General features: G+C 41.7%; 1 protein-coding gene across 2 annotated transcripts in view; it reads left to right on the top strand.

The window, feature by feature from the left end:
- The window catches only part of RAPGEF3 (Rap guanine nucleotide exchange factor 3), a 213,606-nt gene that overhangs the window by 175,182 nt on the left and 20,280 nt on the right, over positions 1 to 18,144 (top strand). Inside the window, exons 16-21 of one of the 2 annotated variants that reach the window (XR_004538757.1) lie at positions 285 to 366; positions 1,116 to 1,262; positions 9,195 to 9,292; positions 10,282 to 10,407; positions 13,580 to 13,761; positions 17,070 to 17,173. Coding sequence is in view for 1 of the 2 variants with exons in the window: in XM_033937142.1 (XP_033793033.1) it covers positions 285 to 366; positions 1,116 to 1,262; positions 9,195 to 9,292; positions 10,282 to 10,407; positions 13,580 to 13,761; positions 17,070 to 17,160 (726 nt within the window). In the remaining variant the exon portion in view is untranslated. The remainder of the gene's footprint in view (positions 1 to 284; positions 367 to 1,115; positions 1,263 to 9,194; positions 9,293 to 10,281; positions 10,408 to 13,579; positions 13,762 to 17,069; positions 17,174 to 18,144) is intronic. The other variant, XM_033937142.1, reaches the window with a different exon arrangement.

The following is an 18,144-nucleotide window of genomic DNA, read 5'->3' as shown; positions in this document are numbered from 1 at the left end:
GTGGGGCAGAGACAAGGGCGGGGAGGGGCACCACCACCCAGGGCGCTTCTCACCCTCACTAAGCCATTGAGTGAGGGATCCCCTTAAGTTGAATGTTTTTTCTATATGAGTGACTGTGAATCAGCCATGAAATGCACTGAGTGAAATATGTTTCAGCATTTCCATTAAGCATCATTTCACAATATATGAAGTATATTCGGACTGCTGTAACAGAATCTTTCTACAAGCAGTAGCTCTCTTTAATGATTACTAATTTCCCTTTCTCATTCCTTGCTTATTTCCAGGTTTGGAACTCTGGATGCTGGTTGCCTGGTCTGGAAGACTGGCTTTCTAGCAAAAGTTATGTCATCAGGGCTCAGGACAAAGGTAACACCAGCTTTATCATTGTCAGAGGTCAGACTATCAAACCAGATACTGTAATATTATATATTTAGGTGCCTGCAATATACTGCAATGTTATATATTTATGTGCCTATAAGAAAATTCTCAAAAAATTGAGAGTTATTTTGGCCAGGTACTAGTTCGACTCATTTTTGGTTTAAAAAAATGGGAGCATATTACTCCTTTTTATCAGAAACTCCATTGGCTGCCAATAGAGTCTAGAATTTTGTTTAAATTTTCATGCATTTGTTATAAATCAGTCTTCGATATGTCACCAGGTTATCTTGTTTCTCATTTCTCTTTGAGCCACTCTAATAAGAGTACACGTAGAGTGCATTTGTTTACATATTCCTCCACAAAATTCTGTCGTTATAAGAAGTTCCTTGAGAGAACCCTCTCATTTCAGGCCGCTAAACTGAATGTGTGGCTTGGAAAAATTATGTTAGAGGTCTCTTCTTATTTTGATTTTAGAAAATTGTTAAAAACACAACTATTTGATAGGTTGGTATCTTAAAGCATTTGGTATTAATTCTCTATAGTTTTTTACATTCAGTAATTTGATGTATTTTATCTGCACTGTATGTATTAGTTTTACTTGTTGTGAACCGCCTAGAACCTTTTTGGTTTGGCAGTATATAAGAATAAAAATTATTATATAAGAATAAAATTATAAACTGCAAATCTTCTTCCAACAAGAAATTGAATCAATGGCATGTATTTCTTTCTGTCTTCAGTCCCCTATGACATTTACAAACCAGACCACTCCTGCATCACCTGCTTGCTGCCTGTTAATGCTTCAGTACAGGAAGTGATGTCATCACTAAGGGCCAAATATGATTGGCAGGGGGATCAGATACTAATAAAAATGAACTCAGCAGGAGGTGAGTGGTAATACAGTTGTTCATTGTTACTAGAATTGTTAACATTTGCAGTGGACTAATTAAGAAACTAAAGAACAGAGATAATTTACAACAATAAATTGTGGAAGAAGAATATATAAACATAGTAGATGACGGCAGATAAAGACCTGAATGGTCCATCCAGTCTGCCCAACCTGATTCAATTTAAATTTTATTAATTTTTTCTTCTTAGCTATTTCTGGGCAAGAATCCAAAGCTCTACCCGGTACTGTGCTTGGGTTCCAACTGCCGAAATCTCCATTAAAACCTACTCCAGCCCATCTCCACTCTCCCAGCCATTGAAGCCCTCCCTTGCCCATCCTCCACCAAACGGCCATATACAGACACAGACCGTGCAAGTCTGCCCAGTACTGGCCTTAGTTCAATTTTTAATATTATTTTCTGATTCTAGATCATCTGTGTTCATCCCACGCTTCTTTGAACTCAGTCACCGTTTTACTCTCCACCACCTCTCTCAGGAGTGCATTCCAGGCATCCACCACCCTCTCCGTAAAGTAGAATTTCCTAACATTGCCTTTGAATCTACCACCTCTCAACCTCAAATTATGTCCTCTGGTTTTACCATATTCCTTCCTCTGAAAAAGATTTTGTTTTACATTAATATCTTTCAAGAATTTGAACGTCTGAATCATATCTCCCCTGTCCCTCCTTTCCTCTAGGGTATATATATTCAGGGCTTCCAGTCTCTCCTCATACATCTTCTGGTGCAAGCCTCCTATTATTTTCGTCGCCCTCCTCTGGACCGCTTCAAGTCTTCTTACGTCCTTCGCCAGATACGGTCTCCAAAACTGAACACAATACTCCAAGTGGGGTCTTACCAATGACTTGTACAGGGGCATCGACACCTTCTTCCTTCTATTGGCTACGCCTTTCTTTATACAGCCCAGCATCCTTCTGGCAGCAGCCACTGCCTTGTCACACTGTTTTTTCGCCTTTAGATTTTTGGACACTATCACCCCAAGGTCCCTCTCCCTGTCCGTGCATATCAGCTTCTCTCCTCCTAGCATATACGGTTCCACCCGATTATTAATCCCCAAATGCATTACTCTGTATTTCTTTACATTGAATTTTAGTTGCCAGGCGTTAGACCATTCCTCTAACTTTTGAAGATCCTTTTTCATATTTTCCACTCCCTCTTCGGTGTCTACTCTGTTACAAATCTTGGTATCATTTGCAAAAAGGCACACTTTTCCTTCTAAGGTTTTCATTGTAGGGAAGAGGGAAGACAAACTCTGATAAATGCTTAGTGATTCATTAGTGCAGTGTTTTTCAACCGCTGTTCCGCGGCACACTAGTGTGCCGCGAGATGTTGCCTGGTGTGCCGCAGGGCCGCCATCAGGGCAGTACTACCAGTCCTGCATTCAGGGGCCCGGAGCTGACAGGGGGCCTGAGGCAGGGGCGCCAGTAGCTCGCCAAGGCAAAGTGAGTCGATCACCCAGGACTCACTTTGTCTTGGCGATCTAATCTATCGAGCCGATAAGTCTTCTTCTCCCCAACGTCAATTCTGCAGTCGGAGAGGAAGTTCGGGCCAGCCAATCGCTGCCTGGCTGGGCGGAACTTCCTCTCCGATTGCAGAATTGACGTCAGGGAGAGCATGCGTCGGCGTCGGCTTTGGGGCCTGTTATCCATTGGTGGGTCCTGTTCCCCGATGGCAGCGGCAGTGGCAGTGGCTTGGGGAACGGCAGGGAGAAAGAAAGAAAGGGGGCAGGCAGGGAAACAGAAGGAAAGAAGAGAAACAGAAAAAAAGAAAGAAAGGTCAGGGAGAGAGGAAGAAAAAGTTGGGGGAGGGAATGAGGTGTGGAGGAGAGAAAGCATACAGGCTGATAGAAGGGAAGAAAGATTGGATGCACAGTCAGAAGAAGAAAGTGCAACCAGAAATCACCAGACAAGGTAGGAAAAATGATTTTATTTTAAATTTAGCAAAGTGGAGGCAGTATTACCACAGTTTTCAAAGGAATTTGCCCAAATAACTTAATAGTTAACTGGGTAAATTCCCAGAGATGAAAACTTCCCTTCACTTACTATGCACAGTTCTGAATTTATATCTGCTGTCTATATTTTACAATATGGTCACCTTTTACTAAACCGCAATAGTGGTTTTTAGCGCAGGGAGCCTATGAGCGTCAAGAGCAGCGCTGGGCATTTAGCGCAGCTCCCTGCACTAAAAACTGCTATTGTGGTTTAATAAAAAGGATGGAGGGTATATTTGTCTATTTTTGTATGCTATAAAAACCAAATACAGAGAGAGACTGAGAGCTGTTGACGAAGAGCTACGTGTGTGTCTTTCTTCGATTCCAGCCAGAATATCAGCTTTGTGTTCAGCCAAACAGGCCCAGGTTTCGCACTGAATAAAGTATTTTATAATTTTTCACTATTCTGTTTACTTAATATTTCATAATAAAATAATTATAAAATACTTTCTTTGTGTTTATTTGATTCCTATTCAAGAGAATTACTTTATATATAGTCAATATAGGCACAGAGTTAAATTTTTTAACATTTTCTAATGGTGGTGTGCCTCGTGATTTTTTTCATGAAACAAGTGTGCCTTTGCCCAAAAAGGGTTGAAAAACACTGCATTAGTGGACCCTGAAAATGTTATGTACTATGAATAATTCAGACAGCCGAAGTTTACAATGCTGATTTTAGTGACACAGAAGTCAGCTGATTCCTATCAATGACAAAATAAGTTATAAATAATATGAGTAGAATATACACTAAAAAAACCTGCTGTTAAAACTGAAGAATAGTACTATGGGATGGATCAACTTTAAGAAAGCTTTCAATAGCACATCACATGTTTGGATAATAAATTGCTTTGAAATATACAGTGTGACTTCTGAATTTATTAAGTGCATGAGGCTCATTATGAAAATGTGGCAAAGTACACTTCATCTAAATTATGAAGATGGCTATTTATTTTTTATTTATTAAAAAATTTATATTCCATTTATAGCCTAAGTAGATTCCAATATCCACATACATAAATAGATCAAACATAACAAATACATAAAATTTACAAATTCTACAAATCTAAACAAACATAAAAAGTAAGATCCGGGAAATTACAGACCGGTAAGCCTCACTTCGGTGCCGGGCAAAATGGTAGAAATGATTATAAAAATAAAGTTGTGGAACATGTAGACAAACATGATTTAATGAGATGGAGTCAGCATGGGTTCAGCCGAGCGAGATCTTGCCTCACAAATTTGCTTGACTTCTTTGAAGGTGTGAAAAAACATGTGGATAAAGGTGAGCTGGTTGATATAGTATATCTAGATTTTCAGAACGTTTTTGATAAAGTTCCTTATGAGAGGCTACTGAGAAAATTAAAGAGTCATGGGATAGGTGGCAAAGTTCAGTTGTGGATTAGGAATTGGTTATCGGATAGAAAACAGAAGGTAGGGTTAAAGCAGGGATCTCAAAGTGCATTGAAAGCAATGCATGCACATAGATCTTATGCATATTCATTGGGGAAATCCTGAAAACCCGATTGGATTGTGGCCCTCAAGGAGGGACTTTGAGATCCCTGGGTTAAATGGTCATTTTTCTCAATGGAGGAGAGTAAACAGTGGAGTGCTGCAGGGGTCTGAACTGGGACCGGTGCTATTTAACTTATTTATAAATGATCTGGAAATTGGAACGGCGAGTGAGGTGATTAAATTTGCAGGTGACACTAAACTGTTCAAAGTTGTTAAAACACATGCGGATTGTGAAAAATTGAAGGTGGACCTTAGGAAATTGGAAGACTGGGTGTCCAAATGGCAGATGAAATTTAATGTGGACAAATGCAAAGTTCTGCACATTGGGAAGAATTACTTGAATCACAATTACCAGATGCTAGGGTCCACCTTGGGGGTTAGCACCCACGAAAAGGATCTGGGTATCATTGTTGACAATATGATGAAACCTTCTGCCCAATGTGCGGCGGCGACCAAAAAAATCAAACATGATGCTGGGAATTATTAAAAAAGGGATGGTTAACAAGACTAAGAATGTCATAATGCCCCTGTATCACTCCATGGTGCGACCTCATTTGGAGTATTGCGTTCAATTCTGGTCTCCTTATCTCAAGAAAGATATAGTGGTACTAGAAAAGGTTCAAAGAGCGACCAAGATGGTAAAGGGGATGGAACTCCTCTTGTATGAGGAAAGACTAAAATGGTTAGGGCTCTTCAGCTTGGAAAAAAGACGGCTGAAGGGAAATCCTGAGTGGAGTAGAACGGGTACAAGTGGATCGATTTTTTTGCTCTGTCAAAAATTACAAAGACTAGGGGACACTCGATGAAGTTACACAGAAGTACTTTTAAAATCAATAGGAGGAAATTTTTTCCACTCAGAGAATAGTTAAGCTCTGGAATGCATTGCCAGAGGATGTGGTAAGAGCGGATAGCGTAATTGGTTTTAAGAAAGGTTTGGACAAGTTTCTGGAGGAAAAGTCCATAGTCTGTTATTGAGAAAGACATGGGGGAAGCCACTGCTTGCCCTGTATCGGTAGCATGGAATATTGCTACACCTTGGATTTTGGCCAGGCACTAGTGACCTGGATTGGCCACCGTGAGAACGGGCTACTGAGCTTGATAGATCATTGATCTGACTCAGGAAGACTATTCTTATGTTCTTAAGATACATCAGACTCTCATTTCTAATTTAATCCTTAAGATCCAGAATTTTTCCGTGAGATTCCCCCCTTACCATTCTTGTTTTGTTTCACTAAATCGACTGAATGTTCTTATTAACACTCTGGATTAAGAATATAAAGAATTGCCATATTTGGTTAGACAAACGTACATTTAGCACTGCACCCTGTTTCCAACAGTGTCCAGTTCAGGTAACTGACAGGATTCCAGAGAGTAGCAAGATTCTATGCCACTTACCTTTAGGGATATGCAGTGGCTTTCCCCAATATTTTAAGAACAGTTTATAAACTTTTCTTCTAGAAGTGTATCCAAACTATTTTCAAATCCAGCTACATTACTTTTAACACACCATCCAGCAAATTCTGAAGTTTAACTATTTGTAGTGTAAAAAATATGTGAACAGAGGAGAAAGTGGGGAAGAGACACTGGTCAGACCATTGCGTGGACAAATACATGCAATGATTTGTTTTAAATGTATTTACTGAGCAATTTAATGGCATTTCTCTAGTCTTTGTACGTTTTGAAAAATTAAACAATCCATGTTTACCTATTCCACTCCACTCAGGATTTTATAGACTTCTACCATATCCCCCCTCATTCTTCTCTTCTCTAAACTGAAGAAATATAACCCCCCTAAACTTTCTTCATGAGAGTTGTTTCATCCCTTTCATAATTTTGGTCGTCTTTCTTTGACCCATTATCAATTCCACTATATCTTTTTGAGTTGCATTTACTTGAAGTACTGAAAGTATAATGACACCATGGAGCATTACACAGCAGAGGATCTGTTTTTGAAGAAGATAGGTCAAATTTTAGTTACACCTATTATAAAAAATTCTAAAGAATCTATTACCTGTAGTTCTAACTATAGACCTATTGCCAGTATCCCGTTGTTTACTAAATCAATGGAATATCAATCAGGATTTCATTCAGGATTTAGTACAGAAACTGTACTGGCATCATTGATTGACCATCTCATGGGTTGTTTAGTCTAGGTACTAGTGCGTTGATTCTTCAGTTGGATCTGAGTAGTGCCTTTGATCTGATGGACCATGAGATCTTGTTGGGTTGCTTGTACTCGATTGGAATTACGGGAAACGTTTTGAAATGGTTCCAAGGTTTTTTGAAAAACAGAGCTTATCAAGTATACAGTGAGGGCAGTTACTCATTTCTATGGAGTAACCCATATGGAGTTCCATAGGGATCTACATTTTTGCCAACACTGTTTAATAGTTATCTTGTTGCTTTGGCTAATTTACTGCATAGTTTGAAAGTTAAATTTTGTATCTATGCACATGACATCACTATACGTATTCCAATGACATCATTTATGGCAGATATAAAAAATCAGATCTCATTAATTTTGGCTCAAATAGAATTTAATCCTGAAAAGACAAAGTTTTTTCTTGCTAGTCCTACTGATAAAATCACTGACAAAGTACTTCATTTTAATGGCTAAAATTTTCCAATAGCTACTACTATTAAAATCTTTGGTGTTACATTGGATCGTTATCTAATTTTAGAGGACCATAAGGATCTAATGATCAAAAAATGTTTCTCAATTCTTTGGAAACTTTGAACTTTTAAAAAATATTTTGACCTAACATCTTTCAGGTTATTAGTACAGTCTTCAATATTATCTGCCCTTGACTACTGCAATATAATTTACTTAGAGTCCCATAGAAAAATCTCTAACAGATTACGAATAATTCAAAACACAGCGATTCGTTTGATTTTTGGTTTGAAAAAATATGATAATGTTAGCCCATATTATCAACAGCTTCACTGGTTGCCGTTTGAGGCAAGAGTGTTGTTCAAATTTGGTTTTATTTGCTTTAAAGCATTGTTTGGTTTGGCTCCAGTTTACCTTTCCTCCCATTTCGAACTGTATAATTTTAACATTTAAAAACAATAGCACTTTCAGCAGGCTCATTTGCCATCCTAGATTCCATGGACTGCTTTGATATGTCCCAAGTGTTCAGAAATGATGTGCCTAAAGCACTAGAAGGGAAGATTAGGTACTTACCTCAGTAATCTTCTTTCTAATAAATAGGCACATCATTCCTGAAGCCCACCCTGTCAGATGTTCATTAGCCTACTTACTGCTTCAGACATGCTGGAAAGACCAGATATCTTGTTTCTTTCCTTTATCCGGTAAGGACAAGAATAGAAGACACTGCTGCTATTTCAAGGAATCCAGAGGGTATCCTTCAGAACTCCAAGGTTGCACTCGGGTAGGTAGCTAGTTTCGTTCCACCTCGTTATATGTTATCAATGGTTCGTGTTTTAAGGGTTATATGTTGTGATATGAGCAGAACAGACTTGATTCTCAGGAAGTAGCTCCCTCTTACATTTCCTCTCTTGGGTTGACCATCTGCTTTGATACGAACTGAAGAATTTCAGGACAGCCCATAGTGTTGGGAGGCAGAGCAAAATAATGCTAATGAGGCTCTCTACACAGGGTCTTGTGAGAAGGGATTGACTACCCTGTTCAGGAATGATATGCCTATTTACTAAAAAGATCACCAAGGTAAGTACCTAATCTTCCCATTCTGAACACAGCAGTTCACCAGTTATCCATTCTCACCTTCACAGTTGTTCCCTGTTTTGTCTGTGTGGGAACAGAAAGCAGATGTGGAATAGCTGAAGCCCCAGATGTCTCAAACCTGCAGTAAATTTTGTTCTGCTCTGTGCCACATGTGGTCACATGACCATCCTCTATGACTGGTGAATAACTGTCTTCTGAAAGCACCTGTTACAGGTGTAGCCACCCCCTGACATTCAAAGTGGTGGGTACTGGAGGATTAAGTGACTTGCCCAGGGTAACAAAAAGCAGCACCAGGATTTGATCTCACATCTGGCTGCAGAGGCAGGAGCTCAATCAGTGAGCAACAGCCCTTCCAGTTGACACCCTGCCACACAGGTAAGTAATTTGGCTCTACCAAGATGAGGAAGTGGTGGCATTCTGAGACAACTGTCAGATGATTACTGGGAGTCAGAACTGTAGATGATGTATAAGTTTGTACAGTACTGTAGGAGTCAGAATTGTAGAGAAGCCATCATGGGTGAATCTCTTTATAAAGGTGGTTAATAAATCTCAATAAATAAATCAATACAAATACAGAATGGTGAGATAACAAAGGGCTCTTTGATTATACATTATCTCAAGTGCCACCTAGATGTATTTCAAAGGCTTCAACAAACACTGTTAACTTTTTCGATTCACTGCCTATCGATGCTCTTTTCTTCACAGATAAAATTCCGCTAAAACTGGATGCCACTGGAGTGTACACAGCCCTGGGACTGAATGAGAGACTATTTGTCTGCAGTGCACAAGAAGTTGACACACTGGTAAGCATGAGATTAATAAAGCCTAATCACTGAGGAATGGCTTTTGTTACGTAGGTCTTTGTGTTGGAGATGGAACCTACTAGCATTGGCGTAGTAAGGAGGTGGCGGGGGCAGCCCATCCCAGGCACCAGCACACCGTCCTCCTTTCTACCCCCTGCTCCTTCCTACCCCCCCTCCCGCCACGTCTGTGCACCCCTTCTCTCATACCTCTTTAATTTTCCCAGTGCGAGCAGCATCACGAACTTGCTGTCCGCATCGGTGTCGGCTCTCTATGACGTCGCTCCACGCCTAGGAAGTGACGTCAGAGGGAGAGCTGATACGACGCAGGCAGCAAGTTCATGATGCTGTTCATGCCTGGAAAATTAAAGAGGTAAGGAGGAAGGGGGGTGCGCGCGTGTGGCGGCGTGGAGTGGGTGTTTAGAAGGAGCAGGGGGTGGAGAAGAGGGCGGGGAGGGATGCCACTGTCCGGGGTGCCACTCACCCTCACTACGCCACTGCCTACTAGTTTCTATAGCTTCATGTTGTACAGTATTAGTCCCTAAGAGCAGACTAGTAGCTAGTCAGATTAGAGACCTTTTGGTTGTACCCCCGATTCGATCTATCACTAAAGCTGTAAATTGATCTCGAATGTTCCAGGTGGCTGGCCCTCTTCTATGGAATTCTATTCTAGACTCAATTTGTTTAATTTCTGATTTGTTGGCATTTCGGAAAAGTTTGAAAGCCTATTTTTTTCAGACTGTTCTTTTCAGTTCGTAGTTTAGCAATTATCTGACCTTATCTTCTGTAAGATATAGGTTTACGGCTGTATATTGTCATTCTATTATGATTTGTTGGGTCTTGTTTTAATTATGTATGTATCACTGTTACCTGCATAGATTTTGGATATGCGGGCTATAAATGTTTTAAATAAATAATACTGTAGCATCTCTAGTGTGGTATCTCTTTAAAGCAAGGTTATTTACAGTAAGACATCCACTCCCTTTCTGCAGAGGCCTCTTCCTGAGCAGCTGGGGCCAACAGTGGGCACCTACGACACCCTTGATTTCGTCAGCTCTAAAGACCTAGCCAGCCAGCTGTCGGAATTTGACTGGAATCTCTTCAACAGTATACACCAGGTAAAGTGCTGAGGATTAGGGATGAGGATTTACTTTAAGGAGGATGATATAGAGTTATGAGGAACTGTAATAGGAACCTCCCATTTAATCCCCCCTTTCAGTAGCATTTTCTGGGATTACTTAACTTGTTGTATTTGAAGGATCTCAAGCATGAACTGGGCATGCTTGGGGAGTGCTGGCATCCTGTACTTCCTGTACACCCTGTACTTCCTCGGTCTTGAGGCAGCACATGGGGGAAGGAGATTTCTTTGACTGGCAGGGCTTTGGCATCCCCACCAGCAAAGGTATGATACCTAATGTGGGGAGGAAGGAGAGGAAATATGTGGTCCTTCCTATGCACCCCCCCTCCAATGGACTGCTGCCTATGCCCTGCCTTAATCGTGTAATTAATCACAATTAAAAGTTTTATTTGAAATGCAGTCTTAATTAAGATGTGTAGTTTTCCACTGAATTCAGACATAATCTCTTCATGATCATCATTCATAAAGATGACAAGCTGTAAATCAGTTTCCCAAATGTCTAGTAATTGTGCCAGGGGTTCAAGATACAAATTAAAAGGATAGGTGGCAAAAGTGACCTTTGGGGTCTCCATATTTGGAGATTTTTTTTGGAGATAACTCACTGTTCCAGCAAACTGAATAAGATTGATAACTAAAATAAGTAGTCATTCATTTCCTCTAGGAACTTTGCCTCTCTAGCATATCCTGAAGTGATATTTAATCAGCCATTACTGGGGTAATTGAAATCACTAATCTAATAATTGGAGACCCAAGCGTGTTCAACCAGATAATTCACAAACAAAAATTGACCCTTAATACTCCACAGACCCGAAGGTCAGCCAAGACAGGAACCGAAAACACTGTGGAGACGACAGTGTCCAAGATGCAGGTCTTTATTGAAAATACAGTCAGTAAATCCACATGATGGGATGTCTAGGACCCAAAAAATGGGGACTAAGGACCCAACACGGTCCGTGTTTCGACAACCCTGTCTTCCTCAGGGGTCCCTGAAAGTCCTAATGCAAAAACGTGGATCAAATCCTAAAACCTAAGGTGGTCAAATATGGGAATGGACTGGTCTAAGTAGAAAACTCTGCGCGATTGAGAAATCATCAATAGCTATGAGTCTTTCTCACTTTGCTAACAAGCCAAACCTGAATTCAAACCCCAAACACAAAAAAATCACTACCAAAATATTAAACACAATATTAAACAAAAATTAAGAAGTGGAGAAAAAGATCTGAGTTAGCTTCATGGGTCTATAAAAAACTCCACTTCTTAAAATAAAGTATGGCTGGCATCAAGGAGAAAAACTCAAAAAGCTAAGACACCAACATCAAAGAACTTTAGTGACATAAAAAAATGATAACAAATTCTCAGCCACATCTCTAGTGGACTGCTTCTTGTAACTTCAAACCACTTCTTCAAGCAACATACAACTTCTTCAACTGTTCATATAAGTCTATGAGTTGAGTCTCTTTCATTTGAAAGGAAACTCTGCAATGAGAGGGCATAGGATGAAGTTAAGAGGTGATAGGCTCCGAAGTAATGTGAGAAAATACTTTTTTACAGAAAGGGTGGTAGATGCATGGAACAGTCTCCCGGAAGAGGTGGTGGAAACAGAGACTGTGTCTGAATTCAAGAAGGCCTGGGATAGGCACATAGGATCTCTTGGAGAGAGAAAGAGATAATGGTTACTGCGGATGGGCAGACTAGATGGGCCATTTGGCCTTTATCTGCCATCATGTTTCTATCACTTCTGTAGTCAGATGTTAAAGCGCCATATCCATTATTATAGTGGATGCACATATTCTCATTTTGAAAATCAGCCTGCTATTACCCTGCTGAAGGGCAAGAGTATCATCTTTTCTCTGGTTCTCTCTGTACAGTCTCCATCACTCTTTCCCCACTCTCTTCTTCCTTGTTTTTCCCTTTCACAACTCCATTCCTCAGCTCCTATCTGCATATTTTGAACATTAGCTCAACCAGTCAAATTCTGTATATAGTGCCATACATCACACACATAAATCGGTATGCACAGCTGATTTTGGCGCACAACTTAATTGTTTAACAAGACCAATTGGCGCCAATAATTGGCAACTAACACCTCATAATTGTAATTAGAAGTTTCATGCACAACTTGGTAGACAGTGACGCGTCAAAAGAGCGGAGGACAGTGGCGCGCCAACATTTGCGTGCAGGCCACTTTAAGGCCTTCCCTTTTGCACTCTAAGGGGGGTGTGGGGTAAACCTCCCACACACGCTACACTTAGAAGCCCTCGCGCTCCCATTGGGGGTGAGGTGGGGGGGGATACCCACTACACTGAAAAACCCCCCACTACACTGAAAACTCCCAAACAGCGAAAAGAATGGGAGTTTTCAGTGAACTGGGGGGCTCCCCCCAACTGGAGCGCGAGCAGTTCTAAGTGTAGTCGGGGGTTCCCTACTCCACCCCACCCCTCACAGCGTAAAACAGAAGGCCTCGAAGTGGCGGAAGTGATGGCGGCATTTGCCTGCACTCAAATGTCGAGCGGGATTGTCGGCGCACCACTGTCCTCCGTGCTTTTAACGGTGTACCTGGTAGACACATTCTATAAATGGTGTGGGTCAGTTCTAGTGCGTGAATTTCAAAAGGGAGCATAGCCAGGGGAGGAGCATGGGTGGATCATAGTTGGTCCTAAAAGCTACATGCACTGTTTTAGAATATGCCCGATCTGCGCACAGCTTAGGTGCAGGTATTTAGGCCTGGTTTTCCTTGGCCTAATGCAGCGTATCACAAACTGCGTGCCTTTTCTCCTCATAGGCACCTCTCCTGCTCTCCGCACCACCCCACCAGCGTAGTCAATTCAGGGTTAACAAGCTCAAGGCCCTGTCTGGAGGGCAACAGTTTGGAAAAATTTGTGAGAAACTGGCCTAATGGTTGCGCCTAAATGTTATGCTATGTATGGCCACAAAGCGTGATTCTATATATGGCATGTTCCATTTTTTAAGCACTATATGTAGAATCAGGCACATAGTGCACAAAATAACACTCATAGACAAATACTAAATTGCAGTAGCACTGCTAGAAATTTGCCAGCACAGATGTCTTTCCACTCAGAAAATAACTGAAAACCTTTCACATCTTTAAAGTGGAAATTCATTGTTGATTCTCTTTTTTTTTTCTTTTTAAGGTGGAACTGATCTATTACATCTTTGGTCGGAACAAGTTTCCAAATGGAACCACAGCAAACCTGGAGCGTTTCATGAAGCGTTTTAATGAGATACAATACTGGGTAGCCACAGAAATCTGTCTCTGCACAGAGATTGTGAAGAGAGTGCAACTGCTGAAAAAATTCATCAAATTGGTGGCTCAGTAAGTAGAAGCTCACTATGGTGTCAATCTCAAAGGGTTTGCCCATATCACTCTTATTATTATTATTTTTTTTTTTTTAATAATCTCTTTATTGAGCAAAAGTAAAATAACAAGCAACATCAGCACTCGTAACAATCGCAGAAGGCTCAAAAAGAAATACACAAACAATATACAATAGTATATTGCGCAATTCCACAAAAACAGAACAAGCAGTTCAACACATACAGCTGCATAAATAAAGATGAGTACAAAGCAAAAAGGAAAATGCAAAACAACAATTGCCCAACATCAATTTTTCAGTTTTTCACCCTGATCCCACCAAACTTTCCCCCCCCCCCCCCACCAGATTGTGACACTGGAAGTGTAATGTTCCACAAAACACAGTTTGAGGCCTAACCTAGCAATAGAAAAGGAAAAAAGAAGAAGAGAGGACAAAGGAGAAGAAAAACAATTCCAAAAATCCCTCCGAACAAGAATTACGAATTAAGGAGAAGACTCCTCACCCTGTGAGGTAGGGAAGCCCAGTACACCTCCCAAATAGCCTGGAATTTTTCCCATCCACATCATTCTTACTTTAACATGCAGTCAACCCAGAGATGAGTGGAAGTACTAAAATGATGGTAGGTCCCTCTCAAAAATGCTGCCTGTATGAGAGGGGTAATTGTGGATGAAAGGATGTCGTATGTTGCTTAGAGATGATGGGTGTAGGAGGAAAAGATAAATTATCATTTGTGGGAAATTAGAAAATAGATGGTCTGCAACTAATTGATTCTAAATTTTGCCAAAACTGAAAAAGCACTTGATAGATATTCAGTTCATCTCACCCCTTTCTCCTTAATAGTACTTTGCTTTTGATCAGAAATTCAAGACGTGAACCTAGGTTTAGCATTACCTCTAGAGAAGCCTATTGCTAGGGTCTCAAAAACTTTCTACCTTTAACTTATTTGATAAATTTATAGACCACCCATCAGGACATTTGGGTAGTTCACAAAAGAAAAAAATCATACCATACATACTCGATTATAAGCCCATCTGAATATAAGCTGAGGCATTTCTCCCCCCCCCCCAAAAAAAAAAAGGGGGGGATGATTGAATCGAATATAAATCAAGGATAGACATTTGGGAGATTGTGAAGAGCCAATCTATAAAGACTACAAAGACAAGATAACCTTTCCTTAAAATTCTTTTGTAATGAAATGTGATACAATAAAAAGAAAGAAACAACATGAATAAACTTTCATTAATTTTACAGAATTAATTTTATAAGTGACTTGAAGGTGTAGAAAGGCAGCCACTTTGGGCTGAAGATCTGCCACCCCCTATTCTTGCCATTCTGTAAACTGCCACTGTTACCAAGGGCATTGCCAGGAGTTGCCCAAGCCATTAGATATGTTTTCATTCAAAGACCTCCTAAGCAATTTATAGTTGACTAGTTTTTTAGCCCATTTCATTAATGGGGGCTAGAATAGATGTGTAGACTTAGGCATTTCTTTCTTTCTTTTTCCCTGGCCCCCTGTCTGTCTTTCTTTCTTTCTGTCTCTCCCCCCTGTCCAGCAGCACCACTTCCCTGCTCCCCCTGTCCAGCAGTAGCCCTCCCCTGTCCAGCAGCACCTCTTCCCTGCTCCCCTTGTCCAGCAGTAGCCCTTCTCCCTTACTTTTAGCTCCCCCCTGTCTAGCAGCACCCCTTCCCTGCTCCCCTTGTCCAGCAGTAGCCCTTCTCCCTTCCTTTTATGTCCCCCCGTCCAGCAGTACTGCTTCCCTGCTCCCCCTGTCCAGCAGTAGCCTTTCTCCCTTACTTTTACCTCCCCCCTGTCTAGTAGTACTCCTTCTCCATTCCCTGCTCCCCCTGTCCAATATCGCTACCTGTCCCGTCCCCCTAAAGCAAAGCAAGATCGTTCCCTGTCCCCAACAAATCACACCCCTCCCCCCAAAGGAAAGCAAGATTGCTCCCTGGGCCCCTTCCCCAGCATACCCCCCTTTTCCTAAACCAATGCAAGATAGTTTACAGCTTCCCCAGCTCACACCCTTCCCCCCCAAACAAAGCAAAATAGCTCCCTTCCTCAAGCAGGCTTATCTGAGAAGTGTCCTTTGTTTTCTGAGGCAGCTGGGGCAGGGCCTGCTGCAGGCTCCTTTTGTCAGCTGGGGAAACCACCGCATGATAACCTCCACTGCCGCAGGCTCCTTATGTCGGCGCACCAAACTGCCGTAGGCTCCTTTCAAAGCAGGGGAAACCGGCGCACGCAAAACACAACCATCGCTGGGGAAACCAACACAACTGTCACTGGAGAAACCGCTGTGCGGAAACTGACACAGGCTCTTTCTAATGCGCATGCGGGGACACAGCACCACGGATCACAGACCCACCGATTTTTAAGTGTGCATGCACACTAAGGGTTTTAATTATAGCGGATGATTGACTTAATATGAGATGGTCAAATTTTCCAATTTTTGGTTGCCTGATAAGCAAAAGTAGAGTTAAACAATCTTCCATGTTTTTTTCCCCTCTGGGATTAGGAAAAGTAAACGGTGAGTTATCTTGTAATGCATAAACTTGCTTTGCTGATAAGAATTGAAATAGAGGATACATGAAGGAGCATCGTCACATAGGGGTCTTTTTATTAATGTGCGCTAACCAATTTAGCGCACGCTAAATGCTAAGGTGCCCATAGAATATAATGGATGTTTTAGCATTTAGCGCGTGCAAATCTTTAGCACGTGCCAAATCGGTTAGCGCGCCTTAATAAAAGGACCTCATAGAATTTTATACTGTATCCAGGGGTAGGGAACTCCGGTCCTCGAGAGCCGTATTCCAGTCGGGTTTTCAGGATTTCCCCAATGAATATGCATGAGATCTATTTGCATGCACTGCTTTCAATGCATATTCATTGGGGAAATCCTGAAATCCCAACTGGAATACGGCTCTCGAGGACCGGAGTTCCCTACCCCTGCTATATATAATAAAAAAAATAAAAAATTATCCTTGCCTCGATTGGCAGCCTGTGTAATTTAATTTAATTTTTTCAAAGAGGAAATAAGACGTACTGCTATATTCTATAAAGTTTGTAATTTAGCTGTGCTAGGGATGTGTCTGGGGCAGGCACACCCACTCTTTGCTCCCAGACACACCCCTAAATTGTTTTTTAGCACATAGCTCGAGAATTTACCACAGGATGCCTCTGCCTGTTCCACAGTAAGCTGTTCGAAGCTGCAGTGTGTACCTGCTAGAGCCTACTGCAGCTTAGTAAAAGGACCTCTAAATCTGTGTGTCCACGTCTTTAATCTCTGTTTGTTTGTGTCTTGAATCGTAGCCTGAAGGAGCAGAAGAACCTAAATTCCTTCTTTGCGGTGATGTTTGGCTTAAGCAACACAGCTGTGAGCCGTCTAGGCAGGACTTGGGAGGTACTCCACATCTGTAAGACTATCTTTGCTTCAGGAACTAACAACATGGCCTCATCCTAAACTCATCAACCGTGCTCCCCGTCACTCCTCAGAAACATAAGTCTTTCCAATATGCTGATGGAGATAGGGAGATAGGATTTGTCATTTTCGAAAGATTAAATTACTGAATTGTAATGGTCCGACACTAATATTAATGATTCCATACTGTATTTTATTTCTTGCAGGACTGTTATGCTTGACTTTATGTCCTTCTTAACATATACTCCAACCCTTTCATAAATTTGATACACCAAATCATTTCAGTATAATTCTGTGCCCTGGAATTACAGTGTCCTGTTGGTAATCTTCCTTCCTCTTTAAAATGCCCGTCATATCTGTATTTTCATTTAGGGGCATTGTTATTGGCTAATGTTAAGACATGCTATTTAATTATGATAAACGATAGCTTGTGCTTTTGTAACACAGCTCTCATATTATATAATGAGTGTGTGGTGCAGTGGTTAGAGCCACAGCCTCAGCACCCTGCTCCTTGTGACCCTGGGCAAGTCACTTAATCCCCCATTGCCCCAGGTACATTAGATAGAGTGTGAGCCTGCCAGGATAGGGAAAAATGCTTGAGTACCTGAACGTGAACTCGCAGGCCTTGAGCATGCTCAGATGCTCAAGGCCCAGCAGAGGAGAAGGCCGATTTTCAAGAGTGCCCAGATGAGGGTAAGAAGCGGCGGGGGGTGCCCAATTGTGTCAGGGGGGGGGGTCGGATTGTGACGGGGGGGTGCCCAATCGTGTCGGGGGGGGGGGGTCGGATCGTGGTGGGGGGGGTGCCCAATTGTGTCAGGGGGGGGTCGGATCGTGGCGGGAGGGGGGTGCCGGTTCGAGGCGGGGGGGTGCCGGATTGCGGGGGGGGGGGGGTGCTCGTAAATCGAGCCATGCTCGGTTTCCGAGGCACCGATTTTGCAAATGTTTTGCTCGTCTTGCAAAACACTC

This window comes from Geotrypetes seraphini, chromosome 3 (genome assembly GCF_902459505.1).
Source record: "Geotrypetes seraphini chromosome 3, aGeoSer1.1, whole genome shotgun sequence".
NCBI lineage: Eukaryota > Metazoa > Chordata > Amphibia > Gymnophiona > Dermophiidae > Geotrypetes > Geotrypetes seraphini.
The sequence above is the reverse complement of the archived record's forward strand: the minus strand, read 5'-3'. Positions and strand labels throughout refer to the sequence as shown.